Source organism: Raphanus sativus, chromosome 3 (genome assembly GCF_000801105.2).
Source record: "Raphanus sativus cultivar WK10039 chromosome 3, ASM80110v3, whole genome shotgun sequence".
In the NCBI taxonomy this organism is placed as follows: Eukaryota; Viridiplantae; Streptophyta; class Magnoliopsida; order Brassicales; family Brassicaceae; genus Raphanus; species Raphanus sativus.
In genome coordinates, this window is record NC_079513.1 from 23,289,523 (window position 1) to 23,302,572 (window position 13,050).

General features: G+C 34.3%; 2 protein-coding genes, 1 non-coding gene and 1 pseudogene across 4 annotated transcripts; 3 read left to right on the plus strand and 1 right to left on the minus strand.

Moving 5' to 3' along the window:
* Positions 1–59: 59 nt before the first annotated feature.
* On the plus strand, positions 60–1,064 carry LOC130510110 (subtilisin-like protease SBT4.11; annotated as a pseudogene).
* Positions 1,065–1,605: 541 nt separating this feature from the next.
* On the plus strand, positions 1,606–2,413 carry LOC130509320 (subtilisin-like protease SBT4.11). Its single transcript, XM_057005150.1, has one exon. It carries the CDS (start codon positions 1,666–1,668, stop codon positions 2,260–2,262), a length of 597 nt encoding a protein of 198 aa, XP_056861130.1. The 5' UTR covers positions 1,606–1,665; the 3' UTR covers positions 2,263–2,413.
* A 5,992-nt stretch (positions 2,414–8,405) lies between these two features.
* On the plus strand, positions 8,406–10,216 carry LOC130509599 (uncharacterized). 2 transcript variants are annotated; one of them, XM_057005752.1, is made up of 5 exons: positions 8,406–8,823; positions 8,918–8,960; positions 9,050–9,171; positions 9,267–9,351; positions 9,830–10,216. In XM_057005752.1, exons 1-5 carry the CDS (start codon positions 8,692–8,694, stop codon positions 9,853–9,855), a joined length of 408 nt encoding a protein of 135 aa, XP_056861732.1. In that variant the 5' UTR covers positions 8,406–8,691; the 3' UTR covers positions 9,856–10,216. The 2 variants fall into 2 exon arrangements, with proteins under 2 accessions (XP_056861732.1, XP_056861733.1); XM_057005753.1 differs by lacking the exon at positions 9,830–10,216 and having other exon boundaries at positions 8,413–8,823; positions 9,267–9,565.
* A 152-nt stretch (positions 10,217–10,368) lies between these two features.
* TRNAD-GUC (transfer RNA aspartic acid (anticodon GUC)) lies at positions 10,369–10,440 on the minus strand. Its single transcript has one exon. It is a non-coding gene; the product is annotated as a tRNA-Asp (tRNA).
* Positions 10,441–13,050: the final 2,610 nt, after the last annotated feature.

The following is a 13,050-nucleotide window of genomic DNA, read 5'->3' on the forward strand; positions in this document are numbered from 1 at the left end:
TTTTTTATTAAAAAAAAATATGTAACGTGAGTTAGAAGCTTTGACTTGAGTGATTGAATATGAAGTTTGCGCTTTTAGGGCAGAGACTATATATTAGTCACTTTGCAGCAGCTGATGGAGCAAGACACTACTCACCCGGAGACGCTAGGGACTCTAGCGGCCACGGTACGCACACCGCATCTATCGCGGCTGGAAACGCAGTCCGGAACGGCCAGCTCTTCTTTGGGCTCGGCTATGGACGATGAGAGCGCCGTTCCAGCCTCTAGAATCGCCGCTTACAGAGTCTGCGCCGGAGAATGTAGAGACGATGTATACTGCTCTGCGTTCGATGACGCTATCGCGGACGGTGTTGACATCATCACCATATCTGTAGGTAGTATTGATGTGTACCCGTTGGAAGAGGACCCGATCGCAATCGGAGCTTTTCACGCTATGTCCAGAGGGGATACTCACTGTGAACGCGGTGGGGACACTGGTCCGAAATAGCCTCTGTCACGAGCGTAGCGCCGTGGATGTTAACCGTTGCAGCCAGCACACGAACCGTGTTGTTTGTCACCAAGTGGGTTCTCGGCGATGGCAAAACACTTGTCGTACGTATCAAGTAACATTCATCTATGTCATTATAGTATCTGTTTGTCCTTAAATCACTAATATCATTTATGTTATGTGTAATAAAGGGGAAATCAGTGAATGTTTTTTGATCTTAAAGGAAAGAAGTTCCCTCTGGTGTACGGAAAAATCTGCTGCTTTCTCTGCCTCCAAGTCAAATGCGCCGAGTAACTTCTTCCGCAAGAAAAACATTTGTGTATAGAGTATGACCTAGAAATAGTTTTAAATTTGTGATTGGTGATGCTGAATTTTGGTTCTTCTTCTTCTTCTTCCAGGGATGCACGCCAGATTGTCTTGACGCATCCCGGGTGAAGGGAAAGATCTTGGTCTGCAATATATCTTTCCCCTACGTAGCCTATACCAAGGGAGCTGTTGCAGCTATTGTTAAAGATGGTTCAGACTGGGCTCAAATGGAGGGTTTACCTGTATCTGGCTTAGAACTTAGAAGAAGATGATTTAATCTTTCCTCTCTTACATTAACTCTTCCAGTAATTAAATAGTCATCTTCTCTCTGTTATTTATGCGCTTTGTTGAGTTTATGCTTCTCCTTATTCTTTTTTTTCTTGGTCTGCTATGATTCTTTAGCTCTCCAGAAGCGACTGTTCTAAAAAGTGAGACAATCTTTAATCAGACAGCTCCGAAAGTTCTTTCATTTTCTTCTCGAGGTCCAAACATCATCGTTGCTGATGTTCTGAAGGTATATATACTATATAGTTATTGGTTACGTTAGATTAATCTTTTCTATACTATCTGAGACAGTGGTGTATTAAAATGCAGCCGATATAACAGCACCAGGACTAGAGATTGTGGCTGCAAATTCACTTAAGGCATTACCGTTTTATGACGACACCACACATGTGAAATACTCTGTTGAATCAGGAACTTCAATGTCTTGTCCACACGTTGCAGGCGTAGCCGCTTACGTCAAGACGTTTCATCCTGAATGGTCTCCTTCCATGATTAAATCTGCCATTATGACAACAGGTAATGAAAGTTAGATTTTAAGTAATCAAGAAAGTTGCTTGTGTAGCAAGAAAACCATCCGTTTTTTTGTTCATGCTCTGTTCTTATTTAGTTCTCTTAATCAATCTCGCAGCTTGGTCGATGAATGCTTCACAAGCTGATTATGCATCAACCGAGTTTGCTTATGGATCTGGCCATGTAGATCCAATAGCTGCTACTAATCCAGGACTCGTTTATGATATAACCAAAGCAGACTACATGGCGTTCCTCTGTGGCATGAACTACAATGCGACTACCGTGAGACTCATCTCCGGGGAAGCCGTCACTTGCTCTGAAAAGATCTTACCTAGAGATCTCAACTATCCATCAATGTCGGCTAAATTATCGGGATCTGATATCTCTTTCACCGTCACTTTCAATAGAACCGTCACTAACGTCGGTGGCTCCAACTCTACTTACAAATCAAAAGTTGTCTTAACTCACGGAGCCAAGCTAAACGTCGTGGTGTCGCCTCGTGTTCTATATATGAAGTCTGTGAATGAAAAGCAGTTTTTCACGGTGACTGTTTCTGGCCGGGGTCTTGACCCAAATATGCCTTCGTCTGCAAGTCTAATCTGGTCTGATGGGACTCATAGTGTAAGAAGCCCAATTGTTATTTATGCTGGTATCTTCCGATCATTATCACCGTAGCTGTTATCGTCACTACGGACATCATAGATCATTAGTATTGCTATGATTTAAGACATTGTATGTTTTAGTAATAATGTAATATTATTGCTCTGTACTCTGTTGATGTCTTACGAGTTAGGACATCGAATGAGATCATTCAACTTTTGTGTTACTCATAGGACATGTTCCTCTTATTTTCCTTTCGATGTTGGATTTGTCAAGTAAGTTGACCCGTCGCATATCACTCGTGAAGTTTGACAGAAAACCCTAAAATTTCATATCAGTTTCTTTTTCACCCTAACGCACAGACATCATAAGAATCATTTTTTTTTGAAAGAATATTTAAATTAGTTCAAACAAAAAATACTGTTTACAACTAAGGTTGCTTGTTTGAAGCTCAAACAAGCAATAGATAAGCTGAAAAAATGGGCTCTGCAAGCTGAACCCAATGCTATAGTTTCCAATTACAGAGACAATCCCTAGCGACATAGCATTGACACAAACTCCATATTTTCTCTAAAATTAATAGATTTCATCTTCGTTATAATTGGCTTTGTTCTGTTAAATTATTAGTAATGCATCTAATTCACGTTCAAAATCTAGTCAATAGATCAAAGATTATCACATCACATATACATATATGATGTTTAATTCACTTTCCTTGCATTCAAGATTAGACATCTGAAACGTGAAATTTTGTGATTGGATCCACGGATGAGTCACATTCGAGAAGTTCAAATCTTTCTACTCTAATTAATACCATATAATGATATAAATAATGAAACAACTCATGATGGTTTAAAGGATGAGGATTGATGGATCATTTGTATATTATCCTCATTTATTAATTTATAGATTTATTAATTTATTGAAAAATTCTTTTTAGATTTTTTATTTTAAAATACTTTTTTCTAAATTAATAAAAATATTTGATTTTTATATCTATACATTAATTAACATTTGAAGTTTATTATTCATTTTGTTTTGTTACATCATTTGGTGTATATAAAATATGTTTCATCGAGTTTAAATGTGGTTTTAGATATAATTTTCTTAAATCTCATCAAAATATATTAAGTGTTAAGAAAATATAAAGATATTTATTTATACATATAAAATAAACAATATAATGTTTTATTTATTTGTACCATATAAAATGTATACACAAATGAAATATTAATTTATAATTGTAACGAGACCATATATTTATATAGAATTATATTTTAAAAATATCTTATTATTTTATCTATTTGTGTTATATTTTGAACTGGTTGAACTTAATCTAAAGAAATAAATTGGAAGATTCTGTCCATTTTAATCTTTGACCAAAAATATTTTGTTTTATGAATGTTTGTTATGTATAAAATCTGATCAGCCTCAGTACAGAAAAATAGTAAGCAAAAAGAAGACCCCATCATATAATGGCTACCACCAATAAGTTTTCGGTTGCATTTGTTCTTACCATCCTCTGTGTCATATCTTTTGTCCATTGCCAGAAAACATCTGATAGAACTTCTGGTACTGACTTATTAAACTCTTTACTTTCATCCTTTCCAAACTATTAGATAACTTTATTACTTTTTTGAATGTGTATATCAGTGTAATGATTATTATTCAATAGGTTTTGGCATAGAGAGTGATTATAATTGCTACACAGTAGCTCCGTGTGAAGGCGGAGGGGAAAGAAGCTGCACAGCATTTTGTAAGAGAATGAAGCTTATACCAGGGCCAGGCCGAGGCCAGTGTAATGCTCAAAACGTATGTTGTTGTGCTATCAATTAAGTATTCTTCTCAGATGAAATAATATACAAAAGAAATTTCGACCATAACAGATTTTACCTGGTTCTTTTATATCTATACAAGAAATTTAAAGCAACCAAAAAAACTCGTGGCCAGTGCAGTCGAATTTAATCTAACATCTAAAATTTAGTGGATTCACCATGATTTTACAAAGAGTGAACCACTGAAGTTCTAACATATTCATCAATATGATCCAGACATTAAGCGTTATTCATTTTAATTATTTTTATTCATGATATTGTTCTGTTTGCGTCTCTCTTCAGAAAAAAGATTGATATCAAATCACATTATCATTTTCCACAGATGACAAGAGACGTGAAAATAATCTACACATGAAATTTAAATCATAAAAGATTTTACATGGTCACTACAAAAAATATAAGTATTAGTAACATACGAAAAACGTTACCATATAGAACCTAAGCTATGATAGACTCCCTATATAGTGTTTTTTTCATGAGCTATAATAAATAGAGATATTGTAGCGTTGATCACTAGCTATACGATAGTCATATAGCATTTGATCTGTGCTGTTATGTAATTTTCCATAGCTTTGTTTTAGTCTGGGTCTTAAATGGCATGTTACCCGAAACTTGTAAAAGATAATCTGTATAATACTAAAACTTGTAGTTTGTGTTTATCAACAATGGTCATTTCTTCCTCACTGTTTAGATTGACCATTGATAGGAAAGCACGGAGTACCTGCTGTTCTGATCTTCCTGGTCTAAGGAGCCATGAATCGTTGGAATAGAAGTCAGAGAGAGTAGAAGTTGAAGGGATTCTTCCAAATATATCATGACAACCTTCTTCCGAATATCAGGAGTCGCTAGAGTATGTTTTAACTAAGTCACAAAACAATTGTTTATTTTTGGGTTATTTTTGTGTGATCTAATGCTGTTAGTTTTTTTAACACAATGTTGTTAGTTTTTTTTTCTTTGGGTCAAAAGACAATTTTTTGGTTTAAAAACACACAATATTGTTAGTTTATGATAGTTTTTCATTGTTGGTATATGTTGGGTTTAAATTTTTTTAGTAACACAATTTTTTTTTTTTGAAATTGGTTTAGGTGTATAAATCTGATACTGTAATTTACCAAATTTACATATATTCAGGTGTACTGATTTATGAGTAAAATTAATTATTTGTATTATAAACCGTTTGTGAAAATATTCGAATCATCTCAAGAAAGCATACATAGCGAAAAAGTCATACACTGTATTAATTTTTTATAAGAAACCAATGTAATTTCCCTTTATTAAATCGATGCGAATATCTGAAATATTATGCGATAATCTCGAATGTTTTATCATCTTTCTAATAAAATACGATATATACGCGCACATCTTGGACTCTCTTTTTATGAAACAACTCACATCTTGGACTCTCTTTTTTTTTCTGATCAAAAGATTCTCTTTTTTTTTCTGATCAAAAGACTCTCTTTTATGAATAACTCACATCTTGGACTCTAAAGTCTATAACTGTAGATAAAATAATAAGCTTTTATTCGATCAAAGATAGAAACCCTTTTACTACCGTGACAAACTCGAAGAAAAAGTATCTTGAATATAAGATCTCAAGAGACTGTAGATTTCCAGTCTACAGTCTATTATTTTCTATCACAGAAACGTTTATTAATAATCCTGATTTGGGATAAAAGACAACTTGATAACCAGAGATGAATAAGGCTAAGCAAAAATTAGGTCACCAAATTTTTTAGACATTATACGGCTCGAATTCGCTTACATGTGAATTCATTTTTTATGATTTGGCTCCAAATCCAATTAACAGTTTCAGCTAATTAATTATCAAATACCTACCTTATCTTATATATAGATCATTAGATTATCAGTTAAATACTATCAGTGCCCAAAAATCTCATAAAACTCAAACGAAGATGCTAGGAAGGTATAAAAAGAGTATTTGACAAATTCTTGTTCTCGAATAAAATGAAATAAACATGTTTAACAATTGGCGGCGTATAATATACACAATAAAGTTGTCAAACAAATCTTCATATTAGAGTTAAGAGAATATTTTCCAATCTATTCATTTAGATATCATTCCTTTTATTACCAAACAAAAGATACGTCTCCTTCTTCTTCTTCAACCTTTTTTGTTCAAATCTTCTTCAACCTATTGACAAAAATAGTACTATATTTAACGCTTAATGAATAATCTCAATCAAGCATCAAACTTTAGTATCTTTCATCGATCCAATATCTAACTCGAATATTTATTATACAAATAGATTATAATGAAGATGTGATAAAGCTTTATGCTCTAGACAAGGAAGACAATCACTCAACGGCATTGACTTCTGCAAATCAAAGGTCTACACCATCATACCTCTCAATTTGGTTTGACAAGGTCCAGGGATAATTCTCTCAAAATGGCTCAACACTGGTCCCTATAAATTGACAACCGTTCTTAGTCTTTACATGCTTTTACTCTACGAGTGTATAAATTGACAAATGTACGAATATTTGAGTAAATATATGTATGTGTAATATTTCCATAAATATTGGTATTTTATGATGCTTTTGAAATATTCGCAAAAGGACCGCCATATGTGTGTCAATTTGTTAAGACAGCTAGAATTTCTGGTGTCCAATCTGAGATAATTATAGCATAGGATGAGATATCGTTTTTTTTTTTTTTTGTAACAGATGAGATATCGTTTTTTTAACGCTGATTTATTATGATATTATAATTATACGAAAGATTACATAGACAATTCGACAACCGACAATAATATCTACTTTATGAAGATTTACGCCTAACTACATCATCTGACCATCATATGAAGATCTATTCTTGATCAGATTTATTTGTACCATGTTGAAAATCCCTTGTAAATCTCTTTTCCGTTGTCTGTATAATTATTTAATAAACCGTTTTCTCTGACATTTGAAACCTGATTTTACGGGATGAGATATCGTTATGAGTACTATTCTCCGGAACCGAATCTCTCTTTCTAACTACGTGTAGACAACGTGTACCCATCATCACGTGATACATTTTTTCTTTCTTTGTGTGATACTTTGCGAGTAAGACATCCATTTATATATTTTCAGAAAGTAGCCAGATCATTCTTTTTTCACACTATTTTCCCTGTTTTTCATGATTTATATATCTTAAGTATTCTAACTCATATATATTTGTGTCATTTATCACTTAATAATATCTACATATAAGACATTATTTATTATGTTTTTGCAGAACTATCATAACTTTTTTAAGTTCAAAAATACTACAAAACAAATTTTATGGAAGGTTACCAAATTGCTCTTAAACTATATTCAACTAATTTATATCTCTTATTTTAAAAATCCGAAGTTTTGTTCTGTCATAAGCTTTATGGGTTTTTTTTGTCAACCAGACTTTGTGATCTACCAATGAACATTGAAATTTAAAAAGTTTAAAACTTCCTACATATTTTCCATTATAGAGTAGGTCTTGTGATTCAGTTATAATAGATGAGTTTTGGATGCAAAACATTTCGGAGTCGATTCTCCCACCGTGAAAACTAAATTACACCACGAAATGTGGATACATTCGTATGAAAATTCAAAAAATATCTGTTGTAGGCTGGACTTTTCATTGGGGAGTTGGGTTTGTATCTTTTTCTTCGAAAATAATATTTTTCCATTATATTTTTAGAGAAGTAATGATTAATTAGTGAGCCTTCAAAATAAAGAAGCAGAAAACGAATACACTTCATGAAGTGGATAATTTTTGTGAACCTCATCTTCTTTGATCAAATGTTATTTTTAAAAATAAATAATTAATATACATATAACGATATATATCAAAGTCATATATAACTCTATTGTTCTCCTACTTATTTTTTCAAAATGGCAGCTATTTTAGATTTAAGTATATAACAGATCATATATATGAACAACATGCGTGAGATTTAAAGAAGCTCAAATTCATCTTTTGTTTTCTTTTCAACTTTGGCCCAATGTGAACAAGAAGGGGCGGCAACTTATCCTCGGAATGCCACGTGGCTACATACCAGTGGTCCGACATCAGATCCGGTGCCGGACTTATCCTCTATAAGAGATCTCTTTTGTTTGTTTTTTTGGGAAAATATATCTCTTTTGGTTAATACAAGATAAACATTGAACACTGAAGTCTTTGAAGAATCTAACTGTTCGTGTCTTTATCCGGAAGAGATAAAGAATCCAAATTTGTCAATAGGCTTACAACAAACAAACAAACATTAGACGAAAATCTAAAATAAATCGTTACAACTTAAAAAAAAAAGCAGTGGCAAGAAGAAAAGAGAGCGAAGCTTCTAAATTTCTCTAACAAGGAAAATAAAATTGAAATAATTTATAACGAGAAATAGGAAAAGAAGCAAGTCTTTTCAGCATCAAAATGGGAAAACATTTGTCAAAAAAAAAAAAGAGAAAACATACCATAATAAGGTACTTTTTTCTTCATGCATACTGTTCATGATCATGGTCATGATGGCTCCACTATCTCCCTAACCAAACACCTTGCAGCATTATGTATATATAGCCCCATTGAGATCTTATTGTAATCACACACAACTGTCTTATTCATTCTAGTTCTCTTGCATAGCAAGAATCAGAAAGATAATCTGTTTCAAAGTGAGTAGAGTGTAAGCTTTGACAATTATTAATGGAAGGTAAAGGACGAATTGCATCATCAACTTCTTCTTCTTTAACCACCGAACTCTTCGGCTCCAGAGATCCGTCGCCGCCATCTTCTTCCTCTGGAATCTTCTCCTCCATTTTCCCTCATCCCTCCAAGGTTATATTACCTTCCTTTTCTTCCAGTTTTGTGTCTTGGGTAATCGGAATGATTCTTGAGGGTTAAACTTCGGTTTCTTGATTTGATTTCTCAGGGCGTTACAAGAGATGGTCAAAGCTCCAAACATGGCTCACAAGGTCAGTGAGAAAAAAAACTTCCTTCTTCTTTTCTCACTTATGCTCAAAGAACGGCTTTGATTTCTAATGAATATGTTTTTCTTACACAGCTCAACGTAGAGAATCTTCAAATGTACAAGACAGAGTTGAGCCATGCAATCTAAGCTCTTCTCTTTACTACGGTGGTCAAGACGTATACCCTCGATCCACCACCAACCAAAGTTACCCTACAGTGAGTCTTCTTAGTTAACTTATGTATATTTTGCAAATCACTTCCAAAGCAAAAAAAAAACAAGGACTTGGCTGATCAAAGAAACCATTATTCAGGTTAAAAACGAGGGTCCAAGAAGCCAGGAAAACGATGCTAATGGACAGAACTCACAAGATGTTTCAAGAGGGAACTGGTGGCAAGGTTCTCTTTATTACTAAAGAACCAGTTTCTTTAGTTTCTTTGTATATCTTTGATGAAGCTCAAGCCAACGTACTAATTATCTACTAAACCAAAACTTTTGTATAAATAAGTTTATGCATAACAAAAGATAATACACTGTATTAGACGATATTATTGAAAGAGATCTCCTAGTAAAGGTGTGTTGATAATGAACTGTATCAGTATTTACTCTGCTTTTCTCTTTCTCATGTTCAACAAAAAGATGAAATATGTAAGCAGTTTTTTTTTTTTTTGTTCAATCACTGATTTCATTAGTTAAAATTTAAAAAGGGTTCAAGGCCCATAAGGCATGTTTTACCAATGAGTCTGCAGAAGAGTTTGAGGTTCTAGGAATAAAACAAAACGCAAGAGAAGTAAATAAGGTAGATAGATAGTTAATGTCTATGAGCGTGTTAAAGATCTCCAATTTCATCTCTTTTCTATTGATTGTGTTGACCAGAACTTGTGAATCTGAGAAGATGGTGATGGAGTCAAGACCACGAGAGAGAGCAGAGGTTATGGCCGCAACTACGGCCAAGGATTCCACCATTAGGGGCGACTCTACAGAGAGAGAGGTCGCTGTATAGGATGTAGAAGACACCAGATCATCAATGATCCAACCAAGGCCTGCATGTCGAGAGGAGGGTCTCCACGCTGCATGTAAGCAGTTTACCAAACGCAAACACGTGATCAGCCAGACAGACATCTTTACGCGGAACAAAGGCCTTAAGTCATTATTTCAAAACTTGGGCCATATCCAACCACATTTTCTCGTTCTTTCTTGTTTTCTTCAAACAATCGTTTCAAAGCTGAGTACATCAAAGAACAAGAGGGATCTTTTTCTGTTTTTGCCGCTTCTAACGAATGAGCTTCGTGCCGGCGATGCTGGACGTCGCAGGTGATTGGTTTCAGAGAGTTTTGGATTGCCTGCCGTCTTAAGCGAGGAAAAACGCCGAGTTTTCTTGTTGTGTTCAAAACGAATACAGCAAAAGAAAAAGACGCCGTTGCCGGGTATCGAACCCGGGTCACCCGCGTGACAGGCGGGAATACTTACCACTATACTACAACGACTTACGTTGCTGATTGAGTCTTTGTTAGTTTATATTATCAACACAAGATGAACTTGACAGACCAAGTCTCAAAGTAGCATCTACGTTCAGGGTCAGTTGAACAGATCTGCATACAATTCATATTTTCTATGGATGTGCCTAGAAAACAGATCTAGTAAAAATGTATTTAGAAAAAAAAAACTACATCCATAAAAACATGTCAGTGTTAGAAGTTTGATTATCCCATACTCAAAGTCCAATATTTACTTGGTTGATGGTTGTTAGATAAAGACTTTACGATAAAGGGATATTAGACCTACTTCCTTGTAATAAAAACAGCTAATATCGAGAAAAACGTTGCTGATTCGGGGAACAAATCAATATTTTTTCTTATTTAGAATGTGAATTCCAAAAGCAATTAGCTAGTGGTAGTAGGAAGGAACTATCTTTAGTATATAATAATACAGTTATATACCAAGAAAAAGAGTGCTTACTTACGTTTGGTCAGCCCTTGAAAGGTGAACCTAACATTCGTTACTTCGAAACATCGCATAGAAAGAAGAAACATAAACTGTAGTTTTGTCTCCGAAAGTCCGAATAACTCATCGAGCTGCATTAGTTGACTTAAGAGTCATAAACCATATATGTCACCTAAACCAATATGTATTGAGATGTAACTCCGTATGGCTAGCTAATAAGAAATTGATAATGGAATTAGTTTAATTGGTTTCGATCTGATTATAGTTAGCAGCTCTTCATTAGTTAGAATTAGAAGTTAGGAGAAGAGTGATATTTTATGTCATGGCTACCAGAATTTGAGGGTGCAACACATAACTTCTTCTAAAAAAAAGAAAAAAACACATAACTTCTATTACACGTTATACTCCAAATTATTTGAAGTTTGTTTAAATTTATTGGAAATCTGATTATAATTCCATTTTATTTGATCATGATAATTGATAAGTCCATTGATGTCTTAACACTTGGGTCATATATTTCGAAAAAAAAATAAACTTTGCATATTGATTCAAAATTCAAATCATGTACACGAGTTATACAGTAGCACTAAATGCCAACAGCTTTAAGCAAATTTGACACAATATTTAATCTGATTATTAGTTAACCAACTTTGTTTTAAGAAAAAAAAATTATAGGAGAGATAAGAAAGAGATCCAAAACTTCTAATTCGTTTATATAAAGTTCGTTTATATAAGTTTATTTGGGATTTTTCTGAGATTGATCGGATTAGACAATAGTAGTATATATAAAAAAAGTTTATTTGGACTTACCATCAAAATAAATTTGAATACTAAAAACGGCAAGTAAACGAAAATAACGTGACTTTTAAACATTGTTAGACAAGTTTTAAAACTATGAAAACGTTAATGACAAGTAATAACTGAATAACATTATTACTTTCCAAATTTGTTTCTCATATTAGTTATTGAGAATACACTATTTTAAGAGAAAATTTATAAACATTCGCCTAAAACTAAAACAGTTTTATTATAAACAAATGCATTCATATTTCAGAAAAGATGATAGAAAATAAATGTTTACATATATATGGGATACTTTTTTTTTTTTGCGTGAAGACTGTGAAGTCACATATATTGGGTACTTTTTATAGCTTTCCTTAATTCTTAATTTCTCGTGAGTCGCAACTCGCAACAATTGACAGGTGAAATTGTCGTAACGCCTTCTGTTAAAGCTGTCTTCTTCTTCCCTCTTTATATATCTCTCTTTCCACAAACTTCTCTTCTCTTCTTTTTCTCTTGTGCTTTACTTCCTCTGTTTCTCTCTCTGTTCTTATCAAATGGAATCTACTGAACTACAGACATAGATTTCTATAGCTCTTTCTCGAGCACTCAAGCTCAATTTCTTCACTCCAACCACAAGCTCGCTCCGATCCGACTCGGACCGGGTTCACCAAAGCCACAAAACGAAGATGAAGAAGAGTACGTCGCAGAGCTGACTCGCCAGATGACTAACTATATGCTTCAGGACGATGAAAAGCATCAGAAGGTACAAAACTTTTTTAAAACCCCAACAATATTCCATTCTTTACTATTTTTTCTTTTTCTTTTATAGTCTTGTGGTGGTGCTATGGCTCTGGCTCACCGCAATCGACTCTTTGGTCACCATTCGCCTCCGGTTACAGCAGCCCTGTCGGCCCTTCCCGAGAACCCATCACCGCCGTTAACTCCGGCGACAGCGGTGGAGACAAAACCTGTTAGGATTCCTTTTCAATCAAAACAAGCTTTAATCGATGAGCAGATCCGATCTGTTCAAGCTAACGTGAGCTCATGTTATATCAGTTTCATTAATTATTTAAATTCGTCGGTTATAGACTTATAGTAATCGACAGTTTAAATTAACCTTAACGAAAGCAGAGTTTTGTTACCACCGTCGGTGCATTATTAATGTTAAATAAATAGTTCCATGTTCATTTTGTGATATAGTTCCAGAGGATAAAAAGGAGAAAGACAAGCAAAGAAATGATGATGCATTAAGACACAAAGCAAGGAGCTACCACACCAACAGAGACCAAAGTCCGCCGTGAAGGCGGTGTTCGTTGACGGTCGGGTTCGAGAACCGGGTCGGGTGGAACTGGAGTGTTCTTGCCACGCAG